General features: G+C 36.4%; 2 protein-coding genes across 3 annotated transcripts in view; one reads left to right on the top strand and one right to left on the bottom strand.

The window, feature by feature from the left end:
• Positions 1 to 2,669: 2,669 nt before the first annotated feature.
• LOC100374379 (uncharacterized) lies at positions 2,670 to 8,967 on the bottom strand. 2 transcript variants are annotated; one of them, XM_002735568.4, is made up of 7 exons: positions 8,796 to 8,967; positions 7,184 to 7,272; positions 6,944 to 7,085; positions 6,409 to 6,490; positions 5,598 to 6,123; positions 5,293 to 5,366; positions 2,670 to 2,909 (listed from the first exon to the last, which is right to left on the bottom strand). In XM_002735568.4, exons 1-7 carry the CDS (start codon positions 8,820 to 8,822, stop codon positions 2,746 to 2,748), a joined length of 1,104 nt encoding a protein of 367 aa, XP_002735614.1. In that variant the 5' UTR covers positions 8,823 to 8,967; the 3' UTR covers positions 2,670 to 2,745. The 2 variants fall into 2 exon arrangements, with proteins under 2 accessions (XP_002735614.1, XP_077866135.1); XM_078010009.2 differs by lacking the exon at positions 8,796 to 8,967 and adding an exon at positions 8,661 to 8,743.
• The window catches only part of LOC102810097 (ras GTPase-activating protein 1-like), an 89,296-nt gene continuing 80,692 nt past the window's right edge, over positions 8,941 to 17,544 (top strand). Inside the window, exon 1 of the mRNA XM_085506861.1 lies at positions 8,941 to 9,371. Within this exon, the coding sequence (XP_085362987.1) occupies positions 9,202 to 9,371 (170 nt within the window). The 5' untranslated portion in view covers positions 8,941 to 9,201. The remainder of the gene's footprint in view (positions 9,372 to 17,544) is intronic.

Genomic DNA, 17,544 nt, shown 5'->3' with positions numbered 1-17,544 from the left:
TGCAGTGTACTTTCTAACCAATGTCATCACAGAATGCAGTGTACTCTCTAACCAATGACATCACAGAATGCAGTGTACTTTCTAAGGAATGGCATCACAAATTGCAGTGTACTTTCTAACCAATGGCATCACAGAATGTAGTGTACTTTCTAACCAATGGCACCACAGATTGCAGTGTACTTTCTAACCAATGGCATCACAGAATGCAGTGTACTTTCTAACCAATGACACCACAGATTGCAGTGTACTTTCTAACCAATGGCATCACAGAATGCAGTGTACTTTCTAATGAATGGCATCACAGATTGCAGTGTACTTTCTAATGAATGTCATCACAGATTGCAGTGTACTTTCTAACCAATGGCACCGCAGAATGCAGTGTACTTTCTAACCAATGTCATCACAGAATGCAGTGTACTTTCTAATGAATGACATCACAAATTGCAGTGTACTTTCTAACCAATGGCATCACAGAATGCAGTGTACTTTCTAACCAATGGCATCACAGAATGAAGTGTACTTTCTAACCAATGGCATCACAAATTGCAGTGTACTTTCTAACCAATGGCACCACAGATTGCAGTGTACTTTCTAACCAATGGCATCACAGAATGCAGTGTACTTTCTAACCAATGGCATCACAAATTGCAGTGTACTTTCTAACCAATGGCAACACAGAATGCAGTGTACTTTCTAACCAATGGCATCACAGAATGCAGTGTACTTTCTAACCAATCTGTTAATCTGTTATTAATAATAAATATTGTGTATAAACGTAATGCGTGAATGAATTGTGAACGCTGGGACAGGAAGTATCGAGTGCTGTTAGGCACGATCGACTGTCTGGTGCTGCAATTCACTGGTAAGACTTCTTACCAGATCCGGGTACTTCCATATGCAAATGAACAGTCGCGCAGATATCTATCATTTTATCGTGGCCAATCGTGAAAAGGTTTAGGGGTCGCTGGCTACGAGGATCGCCCTCGACTTCCGCAAAATTTGTTTTGACTGTACTATACGCGATCGCAACACTTTCCACAGCAGTTTTTAATATCATGACACAAACAAATCTTGACGAATGCATTATAAAAGTGCTGGAACGTTTAGACTACCTTGATATTTCTTGCAAAGAATACCAGCGAGACACTATCGCAAACTACACAGAGGGAAGAGATGTGTTCGTCAGCGTGCCGTGTTGACATTTGTCTTGTCAAAAAGATCTCGTTTCGAAACCAGGGATCCCTAACTTTCAGTTGCCATTTTCTTAGATGAAAATGCCTGCGACTTTCCCAATAACTCTCGCTTAGTTTGTTGAAATTAAAAACACATTCAGGAGGTCATTTAGAATACATTTGCATCATTATGTTAATATAGTTTATTTCATGACGTCAGCATCAACTTAAATTATTCATATCAACTAGAAACCTGCAGACGGGAACAGTCTCTCAGTCTCTCATGTGAAATGTTTCGCATTTCCCATCAAACGTCTACGGCGTTCGAATGTATAAGAAACACAATTCCATTAGGCCCGAGGACTGTAAACAGTCTAGGTTTGATTGAGTAAACAGAAGATTAAGACTTTTGTAATGTACGAAAATGCAAAATTCACATGAAAATATATTGCGAACAAGGACACTCTCAAAAAACCAGAATATTTACAGAATCACAAATTTTGTATGGTGTTTTTTTTCTAGAAATGTACATTCTTCTGACAGTCATTTCAAATTTGACAGTCATATCACATTTGTTATCCATATCACATTTGTTATTCATATCACATTTGTGATTCATATCACATTTGTTTTTCATATCACATTCATGATCCATATCACATTTGTTTTTCATATCACATTTGTGATTCATATCACATTTGTTATTCATATCACATTCGTGACTCGTATCACATTCGTGATCCATATCACATTTGTTATTCATATCACATTTGTCTTTCATATCACATTTGTGATTCATATCACATTTGTTTTTCATATCACATTTGTTATTCATATCACATTTGTTATTCATATCACATTCGTGATCCATATCACATTTGTTATTCATATCACATTTGTGATTCATATCACATTTGTTATTCATCACATTCCTGATCCATATCACATTCGCAATTCATATCACATTTCTTATTCATATCACATTTGTTTTTCATATCACATTTGTGATTCATATCACATTTGTTTTTCATATCACATTTGTTATTCATATCACATTCCTGATCCACATCACATTCGTGATCCATATCAGATTCGTGATCCATATCACATTCGTTATTCATATCACATTCATGATTCATATCACATTCGTGATTCATATCACATTAGTGATTCATATCACATTCGTGATCCATATCACATGTGAGATTCATATCACATTTGTTATTCTTATCATATTTGTTATTCATATCACATTTGTTACTCGTATCACATTCTTGATCCATATCACATTTGTGATTCACCATATCACATTTGTTATTCATATCACATTTGTTATTCATATCACATTCGTGATCCATATCACATGTGAGATTCATATCACATTTGTTATTCTTATCATATTAGTTATTCATATCACATTTGTTACTCATATCACATTTGTTATTCATATCACATTTGTTATTCATATCACATTTGTTATTCATATTACAGACAAAATTATTAGTCTTAAGTTATTAATAGTTTTAATTGCTAACAAAGACATTTTTTTTATAACAAATTCTTCATTCAAGCTTTAATCATCATTAAATTTGATTTTCTTTCCTTTAAAAACAACCATTGTTGATTCCTGTTCCCGTCTCTTTTTACTCGCCTCCCACGATGGGTGCATTTTTTCAGCTGGTAACAGTTTTTTTTCAACCCTTTCTTCTTTTGGCTTCTTTGGAGGGTAATTTTTCACTGAAAATGAACAATACATTAATATACTCAAGAGCCGGCTGTCAGCCACATGGCCTGCTAGAAGCCCAAATTGGCCGTCTACTCTCTGCCCTCTTGACTACCTAAGTCGGTCTCGCTGCAGAGCTTCCTACTGCTGAGAGCCTTTTTATATATTTGTAGGCCTGTTGTTACAGGATGATGGCCTGCTATTAAATGCATTTGTGAAAGCGCTGATACTGTAGAGAGATTTATTGGAAATAGCTGTTTGTCGTGAGAGTCACAGTGTCGTGAGTGTCCCAGTGTCGTGAGAGTCACAGTGTCATGGGAGTCACAGTGTCATGAGAGTCACAGTGTCGTGAGTGTCCCAGTGTCATGAGAGTCACAGTGTCATGGGAGTCACAGTGTCATGAGAGTCACAGTGTCATGAGTGTCACAGTGTCGTGAGAGTCACAGTGTCGTGAGAGTCACAGTGTCATGAGAGTCACAGTGTCATGAGAGTCAGTGTCATGAGAGTCACAGTGTCATGGGAGTCACAGTGTCGTGAGAGTCACAGTGTCATGGGAGTCACAGTGTCATGAGAGTCACAGTGTCATGAGAGTCACAGTGTCGTGAGAGTCACAGTGTCATGAGAGTCACAGTGTCATGAGAGTCACAGTGTCATGAGAGTCACAGTGTCATGAGAGTCACAGTGTCATGAGAGTCACAGTGTCATGAGAGTCACAGTGTCATGAGAGTCACAGTGTCGTGAGAGTCACAGTGTCGTGAGAGTCACAGTGTCATGGGAGTCAGTGTCATGAGAGTCAGTGTCGTGAGAGTCACAGTGTCATGGGAGTCACAGTGTCATGAGAGTCACAGTGTCATGAGAGTCACAGTGTCGTGAGAGTCACAGTGTCGTGAGAGTCACAGTGTCGTGAGAGTCACAGTGTCGTGAGAGTCACAGTGTCATGGGAGTCACAGTGTCGTGAGAGTCACAGTGTCATGAGAGTCACAGTGTCGTGAGAGTCACAGTGTCATGAGAGTCACAGTGTCATGAGAGTCACAGTGTCATGAGAGTCACAGTGTCGTGAGAGTCACAGTGTCGTGAGAGTCACAGTGTCGTGAGAGTCACAGTGTCATGGGAGTCACAGTGTCATGAGAGTCACAGTGTCATGAGTCACAGTGTCATGAGAGTCACAGTGTCATGAGAGTCACAGTGTCGTGAGAGTCACAGTGTTGTGAGAGTCACAGTGTTGTGAGAGTCACAGTGTCATGAGAGTCACAGTGTCATTGGAGTCAGTGTCATGGGAGTCAGTGTCATGGGAGTCAGTGTCATGAGAGTCGCAGTGTCATGAGAGTCACAGTGTTGTGAGTGTCACAGTGTCATGAGAGTCACAGTGTCATGGGAGTCAGTGTCATGGGAGTCAGTGTCATGAGAGTCACAGTGTCATGAGAGTCACAGTGTCGTGAGAGTCACAGTGTCGTGAGAGTCACAGTGTTGTGAGTGTCACAGTGTCATGGAGTCACAGTGTCATGAGAGTCACAGTGTCATGGGAGTCAGTGTCATGAGAGTCAGTGTCATGGGAGTCACAGTGTCATGAGAGTCACAGTGTCATGAGAGTCACACTGTCATGGGAGTCAGTGTCATGGAGTCACAGTGTCATGAGACACACAGTGTCATGGGAGTCAGTGTCATGGGAGTCAGTGTCATGAGAGTCAGTGTCATGGGAGTCACAGTGTCATGGGAGTCAGTGTCATGGGAGTCACAGTGTCATGAGAGATACAGTGTCGTGAGAGTCACAGTGTCGTGAGAGTCACAGTGTCGTGAGAGTCACAGTGTCGTGAGAGTCACAGTGTCGTGAGAGTCACAGTGTCATGAGAGTCACAGTGTCATGAGAGACAGTGTCATGGGAGTCAGTGTCATGAGAGTCGCAGTGTCATGAGAGTCACAGTGTCATGAGAGTCACAGTGTCATGAGAGTCACAGTGTCATGAGAGTCCCAGTGTCATGAGAGTCACAGTGTCATGGGAGTCAGTGTCGTGAGAGTCACAGTGTTGTGAGTGTCACAGTGTCGTGAGTGTCACAGTGTCGTGAGAGTCACAGTGTCATGGGAGTCACAGTGTCATGAGAGTCACAGTGTCATGGGAGTCACAGTGTCATGGGAGTCACAGTGCCATGGGAGTCACAGTGTCATGGGAGTCACAGTGTCATGGGAGTCACAGTGTCATGGGAGTCAGTGTCATGGGAATCACAGTGTCATGAGAGTCACAGTGTCATGAGAGTCACAGTGTCATGGGAGTCATCAGTGTCATGAGAGTCACAGTGTCATGGGAGTCACAGTGTCATGAGAGACATCACAGTGTCATGACAATCACAGTGTCACTGTAGTTACTGTGTTTACCTATGGCAATGTATGTACATGTATTACCTCCCATATCAGCTTTACAAGGATTATCAATTTTCTGTCTGTCTTTGAAGACTGTGGTGTTTTTTGAAGGATCACTGTAAAAAGGAAAACAACAAAAATATGATCACTGTATGACATTGACAATGGCATGACACAGTTAAACAATTAAAATACAACCACATAAATAGTATGAACTCAAATACTAACATTGCAATCAAGTGCATATTATTCATTTAAAACTCATTGAGTTGGCTATATTGAATTGAATGACTGCATACTTTCAATAAAATGATTTTAAATTTTGAAGTCTGTTTATTTTAACTTACCTGATTCTTTTTAAATCCTGATTTACATTACTTTGTTTAGCTTTTCTTTTATTTCTACTTTCAGACTTCTGTTCCCTCTTCTTTCTCATATCACTTTCAGCAGATGACAGACTACCAAAAAATGTTGATTGTAGAGCTTGTTTCCCAAGCACCTTAAACTCTACAGGACTGGACATTTGGGTGGAGTATTCACCAGGATTTGCTTTCCGTGTAACGGCAACTTCAACATCATCAAATGAATCAGAAAAAATAGAATCTCGACAAGATGACTTTATTCTCACGTCCATGTCACATTTGGCATCTGACCTTTGACCTGACTGATTATTTCCTGGATTAGCAACTTTTTCAGACTCCAATCCTTGCAGAGTATTTTGATTGGCTACTCCTTTACCACACTCATCACTTGCTGTATCACTAACATTTTCATCTTTGCTAACATCATTGTTTTCTTCATGATTTTTTACTTCATCATCTTCAGGCCTTTTTTCAATTATGATTTTTTGAAAATCTTCTGAGGCATACTTTTCTACAATGAAGAAAATAAAATAAAAAAAAAACAAATAATATTTTGGGCGTTCAAAACAATACATTGTGTTATTGAAAGCAGGAACGAACAGTTGAGGGTACTATCTGACATGAGTGGAAGTCAGGTAAGCTCATTTCAGTATCACTACTATATAAAAATATGTACGACTGGGCAGACGAATGCCATTTATTTGTCATGTACTATATTGTGACAAATTAGTCTGGTTTACCTTTAATTCTGCCAATGTGTTCATTTACTATATTGTGACAAATTAGTCTGGTTTACCTTTAATTCTGCCAATGTGTTCATTTACTATCTTGTGACAGATCAGTCTTGCAATGGCACGCTGCTCTATGGTAGCTGTTGGCTATGAACAGTGTAATATGGTTAGGTGAAACAGAGAAGATAGTGAAGGGCTAGAAAGTATGCAGGAAAAAAAATGAGTAGAAAACTGAAGTTAAGAGACAAGAAAAGGATGAGAGAAGATAAAGAAAACTAAATCTTTATCGTCACATTTTGTTTTTAATTTTATGTTTAACAATATGTGACAGAAACATGTGTTTAATTAATGCATTGAGAAATATATGTAAATACCCACCCTTAGCTCTTATTCAAATATGTAATAGTAATTGGCTCAACATGTCATTCCCAGGAACCTCACATTCATATGATCTACAATGCTTTTTATGAAGGACACATAGACCCTATAAGTGTTTTGTTTCAAATTACATCTCTCAAAAACATGAACAGTGTCCACAGGTTTTAGTTGTGCGCTATGATGTAAATGTTGTTTTTATAGTGATCTATTGCTTTCACTAACCTTAATGGCATCTTCAAACTTGACATCTTCTTGAAGGGCTTTCTTTGTGACCATGTCAAACTTCAAATCTTTAATTACTTCTACTTCAGCTATCAGTCTTTCAGCTCTCCTTCCATTCTTGCCTTTTTGATCTTCGCTACCCCTGCAAAAAAAAAAAAAATGATTACAGGCCTCATTATTCCTGGATTGCAGTGAACTTATACTCAAATCATCTGCAGGAATGGTTTCTTAGCAACTTACTTTTTATTTCTGAGGTGTTTGGCTTGTCGTGTAAGATGATGAATCACCAGTACTTTAGCTCGTTTTATGATACTCCGCATGCGAATAATCTGAGAAAAGTAAAACATTGAATGCGCATTTCAGTTGCGTCACTATCAATACAAACTTATACAGAATACTACAAAGTTTGAATGAAGGCAATATGATAATCAACGCAAAGCAGAAAATTTGGTTTTTTATTCTCATGACAATCTTTTTTTCACATCTTTATTCTTTTTGTACCTTTAATATTACACATACTATTATAATCTCAAGGTCCTTTATAGATTAATTAACATGAGTTGTTGCCAAATAGTGCAGCAATATAAAAATACTTGACAAATTATTTGAACTTTTGGCAGGAAAAAAAAATACTATATAATGAGAACAACATATCAGGTTACTGCACAATCCGAGTAATAGATCAAGATAAGTATATTACTGACATCTGGTTCTCATAATCAGCAGCACAAATGTCTTCATTAATCACAGTTCCTAATTTTCACATATTTTTGTGAAAACTATATACGATACTATCACTAAGTCAACTGATATACCGATAGTTTCGTAAGAATGGAATATGAATCAAAGCAGTCTGACTATTGGGCGGGCCAGTGGTTTATACAAAAAGTCAAAAATATTGTAGCTTTTTTTACTGAAAATAACAAAAATATTCACTTAATTTATAGAATGGAAATTATTCATTATCATGAAATCACCAAATCTGATAAAGATCTACCCAATTTATCTATACACATACAATATCAAAGAAATCTGACAACTTATTTTCAAAAACTAATCAATATTTCACACTAAACACTGTGATACATGTATGCACAATACATGTCATCAGCTAGTGTATACTTTAACAATACGGTGAGAAATCCAAATTATGTTACAGTACCAGTGTTATCACTGCGATATGGGAATGACATAACTCGAAATAAAGTTTAGTTTGAAACAATATATTGCTACGGATAATATTTTGTCGATTTTAAAAAGCAGTGGTGGCCATGACTTTCAAATATGCTTCGGCGACAAGCTGTAGGCCATGCCTAATTAGCATAAATTATATATGATTTATATAGTTTTCTGAAACACATATAATAATGACACAACCCTGGAACAGACCCTGTCCTTTCATTTAAATATACATGTAATATAAATATTATATTTATAATTTTCAATGTCAGTTAAATCTAACTAACAACTCAACAAGTGCAGATCACATTGAAAATGTTCCAATGTTATCCAAACCACTTGTTTTAGTTTGAGTTATGAATTTATAAATTTTTATTTAAAGAAAGGAAATGGGTTTGTTGTATTGATAACATGGAAGACCCTCGAGTTTTATGAAAATCACTGTAAACTAAGGTACAATATAAACAACAAACAGTAGTTTATATTACATATAAAATGTGTACTGTCTGAAGAGAAAAAAAAACAATTTGCAATTGACCTTGGGTAATTTTCATATTCATGAATTTCACATCAGCATGTCCCACCATGTGTGCCCTGAATCGAAGCTGTATGCAGCTTGGCCCCATTCAATGTGTGACTTGATACACTGTCAAAGCTTACATATATGTCTTACCTCTTCGTTCAATTTAACATTAACCATGTCGTTAAAATAAAAAAAGACGCGATCTTCTTAACAATTAATGGTTAGTTTGTTACAGCGGTCGTTTGACCATTCAGTCGATCAGCTGCTGTAGCGGAAGTAGAAATATATATACGGAAGTAAATCTCGCACAAAAATCAGTGGAGGGCGTGCTACACGTGCAACTTCAAGGTCTTTCGTTTCGTTTTTATTTTCGATCGCCATTTCTTCGATATTGACACGACTGGTAAACCACAAAAGTAGGAGTTTATTACCATTGAATCAGTGCAAATTTAGAAGTTCCTGCACGCTATTCAAAGTGGGGGCAGTCAGTGGAATCGCGAGTCGCACTGGCGCTTACACGGTGAATGTAGTCGCAAAGTCGAGGAGGAAAAGCAAGATGGCGGCGAACAGCCGTGGTCGAGAGTCATTTCAATTATCGCCAGTGCATCGTTTCTCTGATGAACTCCAAGACCTTACAATCCAGGATGAGTTCGACCCATTTGAGGGGAACTCGATGAGCTTTGACGAAACTGTGGACATCAACCTGACAGCGCCTCCGGAAACTGAGTAAGTCGCAGTCTATTTATTTTGTTTGTGTTGTGTCGGGGACATTCCCGCCCACTCAATCAAAGCCACAACATAGCTCGAATTTTCCGACACGTATTTCCCCAAATTTAGGAGTGCCTGAGATCTAGCTATGACGCAGTTTGACGTTGATGTTCTACACATGTGACCTCCATATCCTTCTAGACAAAACTCTGTCGTTTTATACAGACATACCATTATTTCGCGATATACAACAACTTTCTGAAGACTTCCTGTGCGACAGGCCCAACTTTCGATTCATCACTGTAGCCTTTCAGCTGACTCGTCTGCACATATAACTAGCTGTGTACGTCATACGGTATATATTTAAATTATATCATTGGGGAAGGGCAGGTGACACCGCCCTTCTTACCCAACAACGTCCAATCGGAAGTACCAGTTCGCGTTACCAACAAATGTTATAAAACCGGTTGAAGTGGAGCTACAAACAATGTCATGGCCAAGGTTATCTGACTTGTATGAAGATGAAATATCTTGTCTGGACTGTGTAGTATCAGAGTTAAACAAAACATGGATATTGGATACTGATGATCTTGCTGCTGAGCAAAGCAGGAACTGGGCTCAATACTTACGGAACAGTTGCTCTTGTGTAATTTCCTTGTGTGTCACAGCAGTTGAAAAAGTGGTGACCTTATGCAGATTGCATTCATATTCTCATATTTATAAAAACTATAATAGGTAAGATATAATGTGTCATTTCCTGAACTTTGGTTTGGCTTCTTACATGTTATCTGAATCTTCAATTCTGTGGTTGATCCTGGGAATCGTATCTTTCTCACTAGCATGTTATTTTATTCATAATTTTTTGAGTTCAGGATGTTGCTAATTTAAAGTGAAGTGTATTCTAACGATGAGATTGTTGGCACTTCAGCTAAATTCAGATTCTGTTAATTAATTATGTCATTCAGTCAAATTCACTAAAATGTAGCTATTTCAACATGTTTTACAGTACTTTCTACACTGAAGTCAGCCAACCCAAATTCATATGCCATATTTGCTGTACAGTGTTCGAAGTACATCTCCAATAGAAGTGCATGTACAAACTATCAGGCTTTAGCATTGACACACCTGTGTGATTTACACAAGTGTGAGCATTACTACAAGTACAGTGCATGGCAGAAACCTGTGTAGAATATAAACGCATAAATAATTATATTTGTAATTATTAGCCAGCTTTCATAGTGAGTACTAGCCAGGCAGTACATGCATGCCTTCAATGATACTTTAATGTGAATTTGTGTTTGTCATCAAATAAAATGTTTGGATGACATTAACAATAATTTATACTGCACTATGACAATACCATTTCTCGATTAATAAGTCATTTTAGTTTTAGTGCACACTGATGTCATTTGCGTACTTATGAACTGTTTGAAAACAAAAGTATTTATAAACTCAAACAACAGTTTGTATACAATGAAAAGCACAAAGCTGGGGCTTTGCTTATAAGTGAATTTATACAAATTTGTAAATGGTTATCATCAACTTCATTCAAATTTGAATAATTTACATTGTCTACGCTCATAATGCGTGCACATGCCTTCACATGACATAGCAACTGTGACCGCCCACATATTCAAAATAAGGCGCTTACTGATTGGACAATGTTGAACTCTCATTAATATTAATTAAAACTAACGATGATGTGCCAATACATTCATTTTACTACAGTGGTTTCTATTGGAATAACATTAGAACATTTTCAAATGGATGCCATTTTACACTGTGCTCATTGATTGGCTGGTTGGATTCAAATTCAATTGAAATTTATAAATATTAAAAAAATCAATACTTTCCTATGCATTCATAGAACTCATAGAAAATAAATGGTTAAATAGCAGAGCAAATAAAATATACTTGCAATATGTATGACTATTTATTAACACAATTGTCCTTGTTGATTCTATGCCTTACATGAAGGTATGAATTTGGTTTATACATGTATAAATGTTTTATAATTCAAATAATCGTTAGAAACCACTAGATTTTAATCAGCACATGTTATACATGTAGATGCATGGTCTTATACCGCCAAGTATTTTCATTGGATTTGAATAAAGCGTATAAATATTCATACAGTGAAGGGCAGAAAGAATCCTAGGGTCATTTAAAATGTTTTATGAATATACATTTTCATAAATGAAAATGGATGTAAAAACTAAAGTTTACCTTTTCAGAAATGGTATTTGACATTGTTCCTATCAGCATGTACCTCGTTTTCAATAACTGATGGGTGGCAGTTGTCATGTCACTTAGATGCAGGTGCATGGATAATCATCAGCATAGACACTGTTCAGCTTTTGAGCCAACCCCCAGCTTGTGTCCCTCGCTGTAACCTTCCTGAAATGCACAGTATCTGTTTCATTCTCTAATGAACACAGTGTTTATTCCGGTATTACCACATGTAAACTGTAGTTGTTGTATTGAATTATTTTTGTGAGATCTGTATCTTAGACACTTCTTAGACCAACTTTCTTCAAATCTCACACATACTTACCGTATTTATCCGGCTAAGAGCCCATGCCCGGACAAACACCCACCCCCACTTTTGATAAAATAAAGAAGTTGAGGTCATGTCTTAGCAAACGCCCAGGAGGTTTTTTTCTTCACCTGTAATAAAATAAAATAACAGAAACCTTTTCTTTGTTCGTTGTATTAACAGTTGACTTCCTTGCAGTCTGTTGTGATTCTGATAAAAAAAATTGAAAAATAAATGTCAATTGCGTAAAACGAGGAGTGAATGTGAAATAGCTGTGACATAAATAGAGCAGTGCGGTTCAAGCAAATCTTACAGTATAATGAGAGCCGCGAAGCAAGTGTCACACTCGTTCCGCTTTAGTGTCGCCGACAGTGAAACCAATGTTGTAATATTGTAGCAACCCCTACCTGTACCCGAATGGTTGAAAGCACGTTGTTTTGGCTTTATAAAATATTTGCGAATCCATAACTGGGGCCAGCAATTTTGCAATGTCATGCCGAAGACTGCCAACTTTTTTACCGTCTTTCATCACAGCTATTGCATTTCTGTCATGAAAATTATTCTTCTGTCGTTTGAGAAAATAATCTTCCTAATTCAAGCCCACCGCGATATCCATATAGTGAGACATTCTAACCACCGGAACTTGCTGAATGGTAACTTTCACCATGATTGATGTACGCTTAGTCTGGTAAGAAAGCGATGTTGAGTTGATCTCTACGATGAAATACTAACTGGTAGTGATGTCATTCTTAGCCAATCGGTAAAGCGGATGCTTAAAGGTTAAAGATGATAAACCAGACATTAAAAAGCATCGTGTGAGTCGTTTGCCGCAACCCCATTTTCTTTGTCTCTTTATTCTGATTAGATGTGAAATAAAAGTGCCAAGCTGACAGACAGCGAAATCCGTGGATTAAATGTGCCAAGTCCAAATTGTGTGGGACGACATCGACGAGCTTCAAGACGAAGCTGTAGGGATTTTGTTTGATCGCGTCAGTGATGCCGACTTGGACTTTCAGGGTTTTACCTTTTATGAAGATATAGCAATGAACGTACAAACAGAGATCTGAGATGTTTTTTTCAAGCAACTACATGTATAAACTTTCTTAATTGACTCCCATGTGCGAAGCACAAAATGGGAGTCTTTGCAGTTAGTGTGTCTGTATGTGTGTGTGTATGTGTGTATGTGTGTATGTATGTATGTGTGTGTGTATGTGTGTCCGACTGTTCCACTGCTATCTCAAGAACCATACATCGGTTTTTGATGAAACTTGGTACATAGATGCTCTGAACTAATGCTAGGTTTTGATTAGTTTTTGGTAATAATCCGTGGATGCTAATTACGCAGATTTGATTAGGTTTTGGTAAAAATCCATGCTCGTTAATTACCTAATTTGCATGATAATTAGCTATTTTTTAGTGGTTCCATGACTGTTCCACTGATATCTAAACAACCACTCATTGGATTTTGATGAAACTTGGTACATAGATGCTCTGAACATATGCGCAGATTTGATTAATTTTTGGTAAAAATCCGTGCATATTAATTACCTAATTTGCATGATAATTAGCTATTTTTTAGTGGTTCCATGACTGTTCCACTGATATCTAAACAACCACTCATTGGATTTTGATGAAACTTGGTACATAGATGCTCTGAACTAATGCTAGGTTTTGATTAGTTTTTGGTAATAATCCGTGGATACTAATTACTTAATTTGCATAATGATTAGTCAATTTTCGGTTTTTCCACTGATATCTCAAGTACTAATCATCACATTTCAATGAAACTTGGTACATAGATGTTATACGACACTGCACAGACCTGATAGTTTTTATGGTAATATCAGTACATATTAATTACCTAATTTGCATAATTAATTAATTTTCAGCATTTGATATAAGTAGTTAGCATTACATTTCAATGAAACTTGGTACTTACATACTCAAGGACTATGCAGAGATTGATTGTTTTTGATAAATATTTGTGCATATTAATCACCTAATTTGCATAATTAGTTAATTTTCAGCTTTTCCACGGGTATCTCAAGTACTAATCATCGCATTTCAATGAAACTTGGTACATAGATCCTTTAGGACTATGCAGAGACCTGATTAGTTTTAGGGTAAATAATTGTGCATATTAATTACCTAATTTGCATAATTAATTTTCAGCTTTTCTACTGATATCTAAAGTACTAATCATCACATTTCAATGAATCTAGAATTATGCAGACCCAATTAGTTTCCGGTAATTTGCATAATTAACCAACTTTCACACTGATATCTCAGGTACTATACATCACATATCAATGAATGTACATGGATGCTGTAGGACAATAGACAGACCTGAATAATTGTGGGTTAAAATCTGTACATATTAATTACCTAATTTGCATAATTAACCAATTTTAAGCTTTCACACTGATATCTAAAGCACCGTAAAAACTCCAAAATTTCGACCGGTTTTAAATAATTGGTGTTAGATATGTGACGTGTTTTTAGAGTCAAAATTAAGGTGCATTTTCGGACGGTCGAATTTTTCAGAATAGAAATCAGCAAATGAAAAAATGGGGATGATAGACAGTGTGCTTCATTAGTTTTTAAAAAATGCAATGTCCGTCAATTGACGTAAACTTCCTCATGTTTCACGGTAAAAGCAAAGGTCGTGGCCGAGTTGTAACTCAAAATCTAAACAAAGTCATCAATCAGTGAGTATTATGACAAGCAAAACAAAACATCAAGACGCGGAGAAGAGGTCAGCACAAAACTAATAGGTCAAAAGACAAAGCTGTCTCGCACTACCTAGAAAAACTTGCGAATGTTCGAAGTACAGGTACCCATTGGACAAAAGATGCATGGAAGTTTAGCAAACTATCTCCCCGACCCAGTGCAATGTATCCGGTTAGAATCAAAGCTCACGTGTCCCTTATTTGAGGGACCAAATTCTGCCGTAAATTCGCCCTTGGATTAAAAAATAAAATGGGATTTAAGAAAATAAAATGGGACTTTTAAGGTGTATTTTGGCGTCATTTTTCGGACATTTCAATCAATCCTGCCGGCTAAAATAGAGTCTAAGTTTTACCATAGTCATTGACGTTTGTCTATTCAAGAGTACACGTGTATGATTTTTATCGTGACTAGCGTGAGCGGGTAAGCTTCCTTTCGAGAATGAGCTGTTATCACTGTGAACAATGTTAAATTATTCTTCAGATGACCAGTTTATTTTTTAAAAACAACTAATTTTTTTATTTAAAAAAAAATCATGCCGTTTTCGCATCAAAATCCAAGCCAAAATATTGTACTACAACATCAATCTTTTCCGCATTGCGTTCAATAACATTAACATATTTAAATAAGCTATGGTAATTTGAACACGTTGGCATCATCCAGCTTTTTGATTGGTTAATTAGCGATTTGACCTATTTGACCTAAGAGAACATGGCGGATATCCTACAGCATCAAACGTTTATACGAGACCGGAATCATTCGCTTACGATGAAACTAAGTTGACTTTTATTTGTATTTCATAACCATTCAACAAATTTATTTTGTGTACATTATTATAATCACTACTGAGTACAGTAATAATCAACAATTCAGAAACGCAGCATGCCGAGATTTTTGTGTTCGTTTTTATTTGAAACTTCGTTTATTTAGAATATATTTTCGTTACCAATAAAATAAAAATCTCTCAGTCAATCAGAAACCCGGATTCATGCCTTCGAGGAAGGTCCCGTTTGAACGCTCACATCGTTTTTTTTTTTCGTTTGGGGGAAAACTAAAACTGGTCGCAATTTTCGAATAAGAATGAATCGGCAATTTTTAGTGGAGTCGAAAATTTGGAGGTAAATAAAACACCGAAAACCCGGCAAATAAATAGGCGGTCGAATTTTTAGAAGGGTCGAAATGTTGGAGTTTTCACGGTACTAATTATTCCATTTCAATGAAACTTAGTACAAAGATGCTCTAGGACAATGTACAAACCTAATTAGTTTGGGGTAAAAATCTGTTCATATTAATTTCCTAATAAGCATAATAATTCATAATTTTTTGGTTCTAATCACATTTTAATTAAACTTGGAGACATAGATTTTCTGTTACATTGCGCAGACCTCATTAGTTTTACACTCAAATCTGGTCATATTAATTTTCTGATTTGCATAATTAGTTTTCAGCTAAGTAATTTCGAATTATATTTAATGTGTCTCCAATACTCTCAGCACATGGGAGTTCTTTCTAAGCTTTCTTTGATTTTACTGTGTAAATTATTATTGATCTTGTATGGCTGTTGATCTGGTATTTGTCGAAACCGGAAATAATTCACACGTATGGGACCATGTTTGTCGGCAGGGAAATTCTAATTCGAATGATTCTTCACTGTCGATTTTTATTATTTCTGGTTTATTTGTCACATTCTAAACAATACATTATTTCTTGTTCTTTCATTTATTTCTGTTGCATGTTTTAAATTGCCGTTTTACTGTCGCATTTCGATCTTTGTGTTAACAATTATTTGCCAGGGATATCCGGACAAACACCCACCGCTTCTTTTTGGCGATTTTCCATGTTCAGGACCCTGGGCTCTTACCAGGATAAATATGGTAATTCCTTATCTGTTGCCTATGCATGTGCAGTGAATTGTGATTCTGCCAAATACTGGCAGTGTATTTTGTAAAATACACTAAAATCAGGTTTGTTAAGAATTAGATCTCAGGCATGTGTTGGCAGATTTACTTCAAACTTGGTGGACAGATTAATAATTGTAGGTTGTTAATGCAAACTACTTTGATTTGAAAATTTGATTCACAACAGCCGATTGACCAATATTTTTTTTTCACAAATTTTATTCCAGACAGACGTGTATATCTCAACATGCATTGAGTTCAAAGTTAATACATAGATAGTACATAATGACACACATACAATAATCTCATCAAAAGCAGCTGTATGCTAAAATCAGGTATTTTGACATGTCCAGAATGAGAACTTATGTATGTGTTGTTAGATTGTGTTCAAAGGAATAATCATTACTGGAGGTTGATGCATGTCACTTTGAATTTTAAAGTCTATCAGGTCACTCAAGTACTACATCATCATATGCTATTTGCATATGTGCAAGTGTCAAAGCTATAAAATAGCAATGTAAAAAATGTTTACTATGTTAATTATACACGTATGTATAATTTTTGATTAAACACAAATAAAATGTGTTCTGCTTATTCTATGAGTCATTGTGATTATGAACAGTAATCATTAGACTAATAATTTGTGTTATGTGTTGTCATATATTTTCATGCTATGAATGTGATATCATTCATTGTTGCATGCATAACACATGTATCTCCACAGTGAAAAATACCATGTGATACAGGTTTTCACTATGTCACTCATAAAAACTACTTATATTACTCATTTTATAACACACAACAGAATTCTATATGCCTATGGTCTTTAAGATTAGATACACAATAGGGACTGTGCATTACAAAATGCTTATTTTCTAGGATACTCGTATACAATATACTGTAGAAAGCTTTCATTTCAAAGAAACAATTTTACTTGATAGTGAGAATCACAAAATGTTGTTTCTACATCATGTCTAACATAAATCATCAAATTCCGGTAACCAAAATTAAAAAATTTACCATACTAGGT

The sequence above is a fragment of the Saccoglossus kowalevskii genome, chromosome 13, assembly GCF_978046115.1.
Source record: "Saccoglossus kowalevskii chromosome 13, keSacKowa6.1, whole genome shotgun sequence".
Lineage (NCBI taxonomy): Eukaryota > Metazoa > Hemichordata > Enteropneusta > Harrimaniidae > Saccoglossus > Saccoglossus kowalevskii.
Note: the sequence above shows the minus strand (reverse complement) of the source record. Positions and strands in the feature narration are given on the sequence as shown.

Bases quoted from the DNA above. Each gene is read 5' to 3' on its own strand.
- LOC100374379 (XM_002735568.4), bottom strand. From the start codon at position 8,822: ATGGTTAATGTTAAATTGAACGAAGAG. The intron at 6,124-6,408 runs GTAAACCAGACT...TCTTCATTGTAG, and splicing joins ACACATTGGCAGAATTAAAG to AAAAGTATGCCTCAGAAGAT. The intron at 2,910-5,292 runs GTAATACATGTA...GTTCATTTTCAG, and splicing joins TTGTAAAGCTGATATGGGAG to TGAAAAATTACCCTCCAAAG.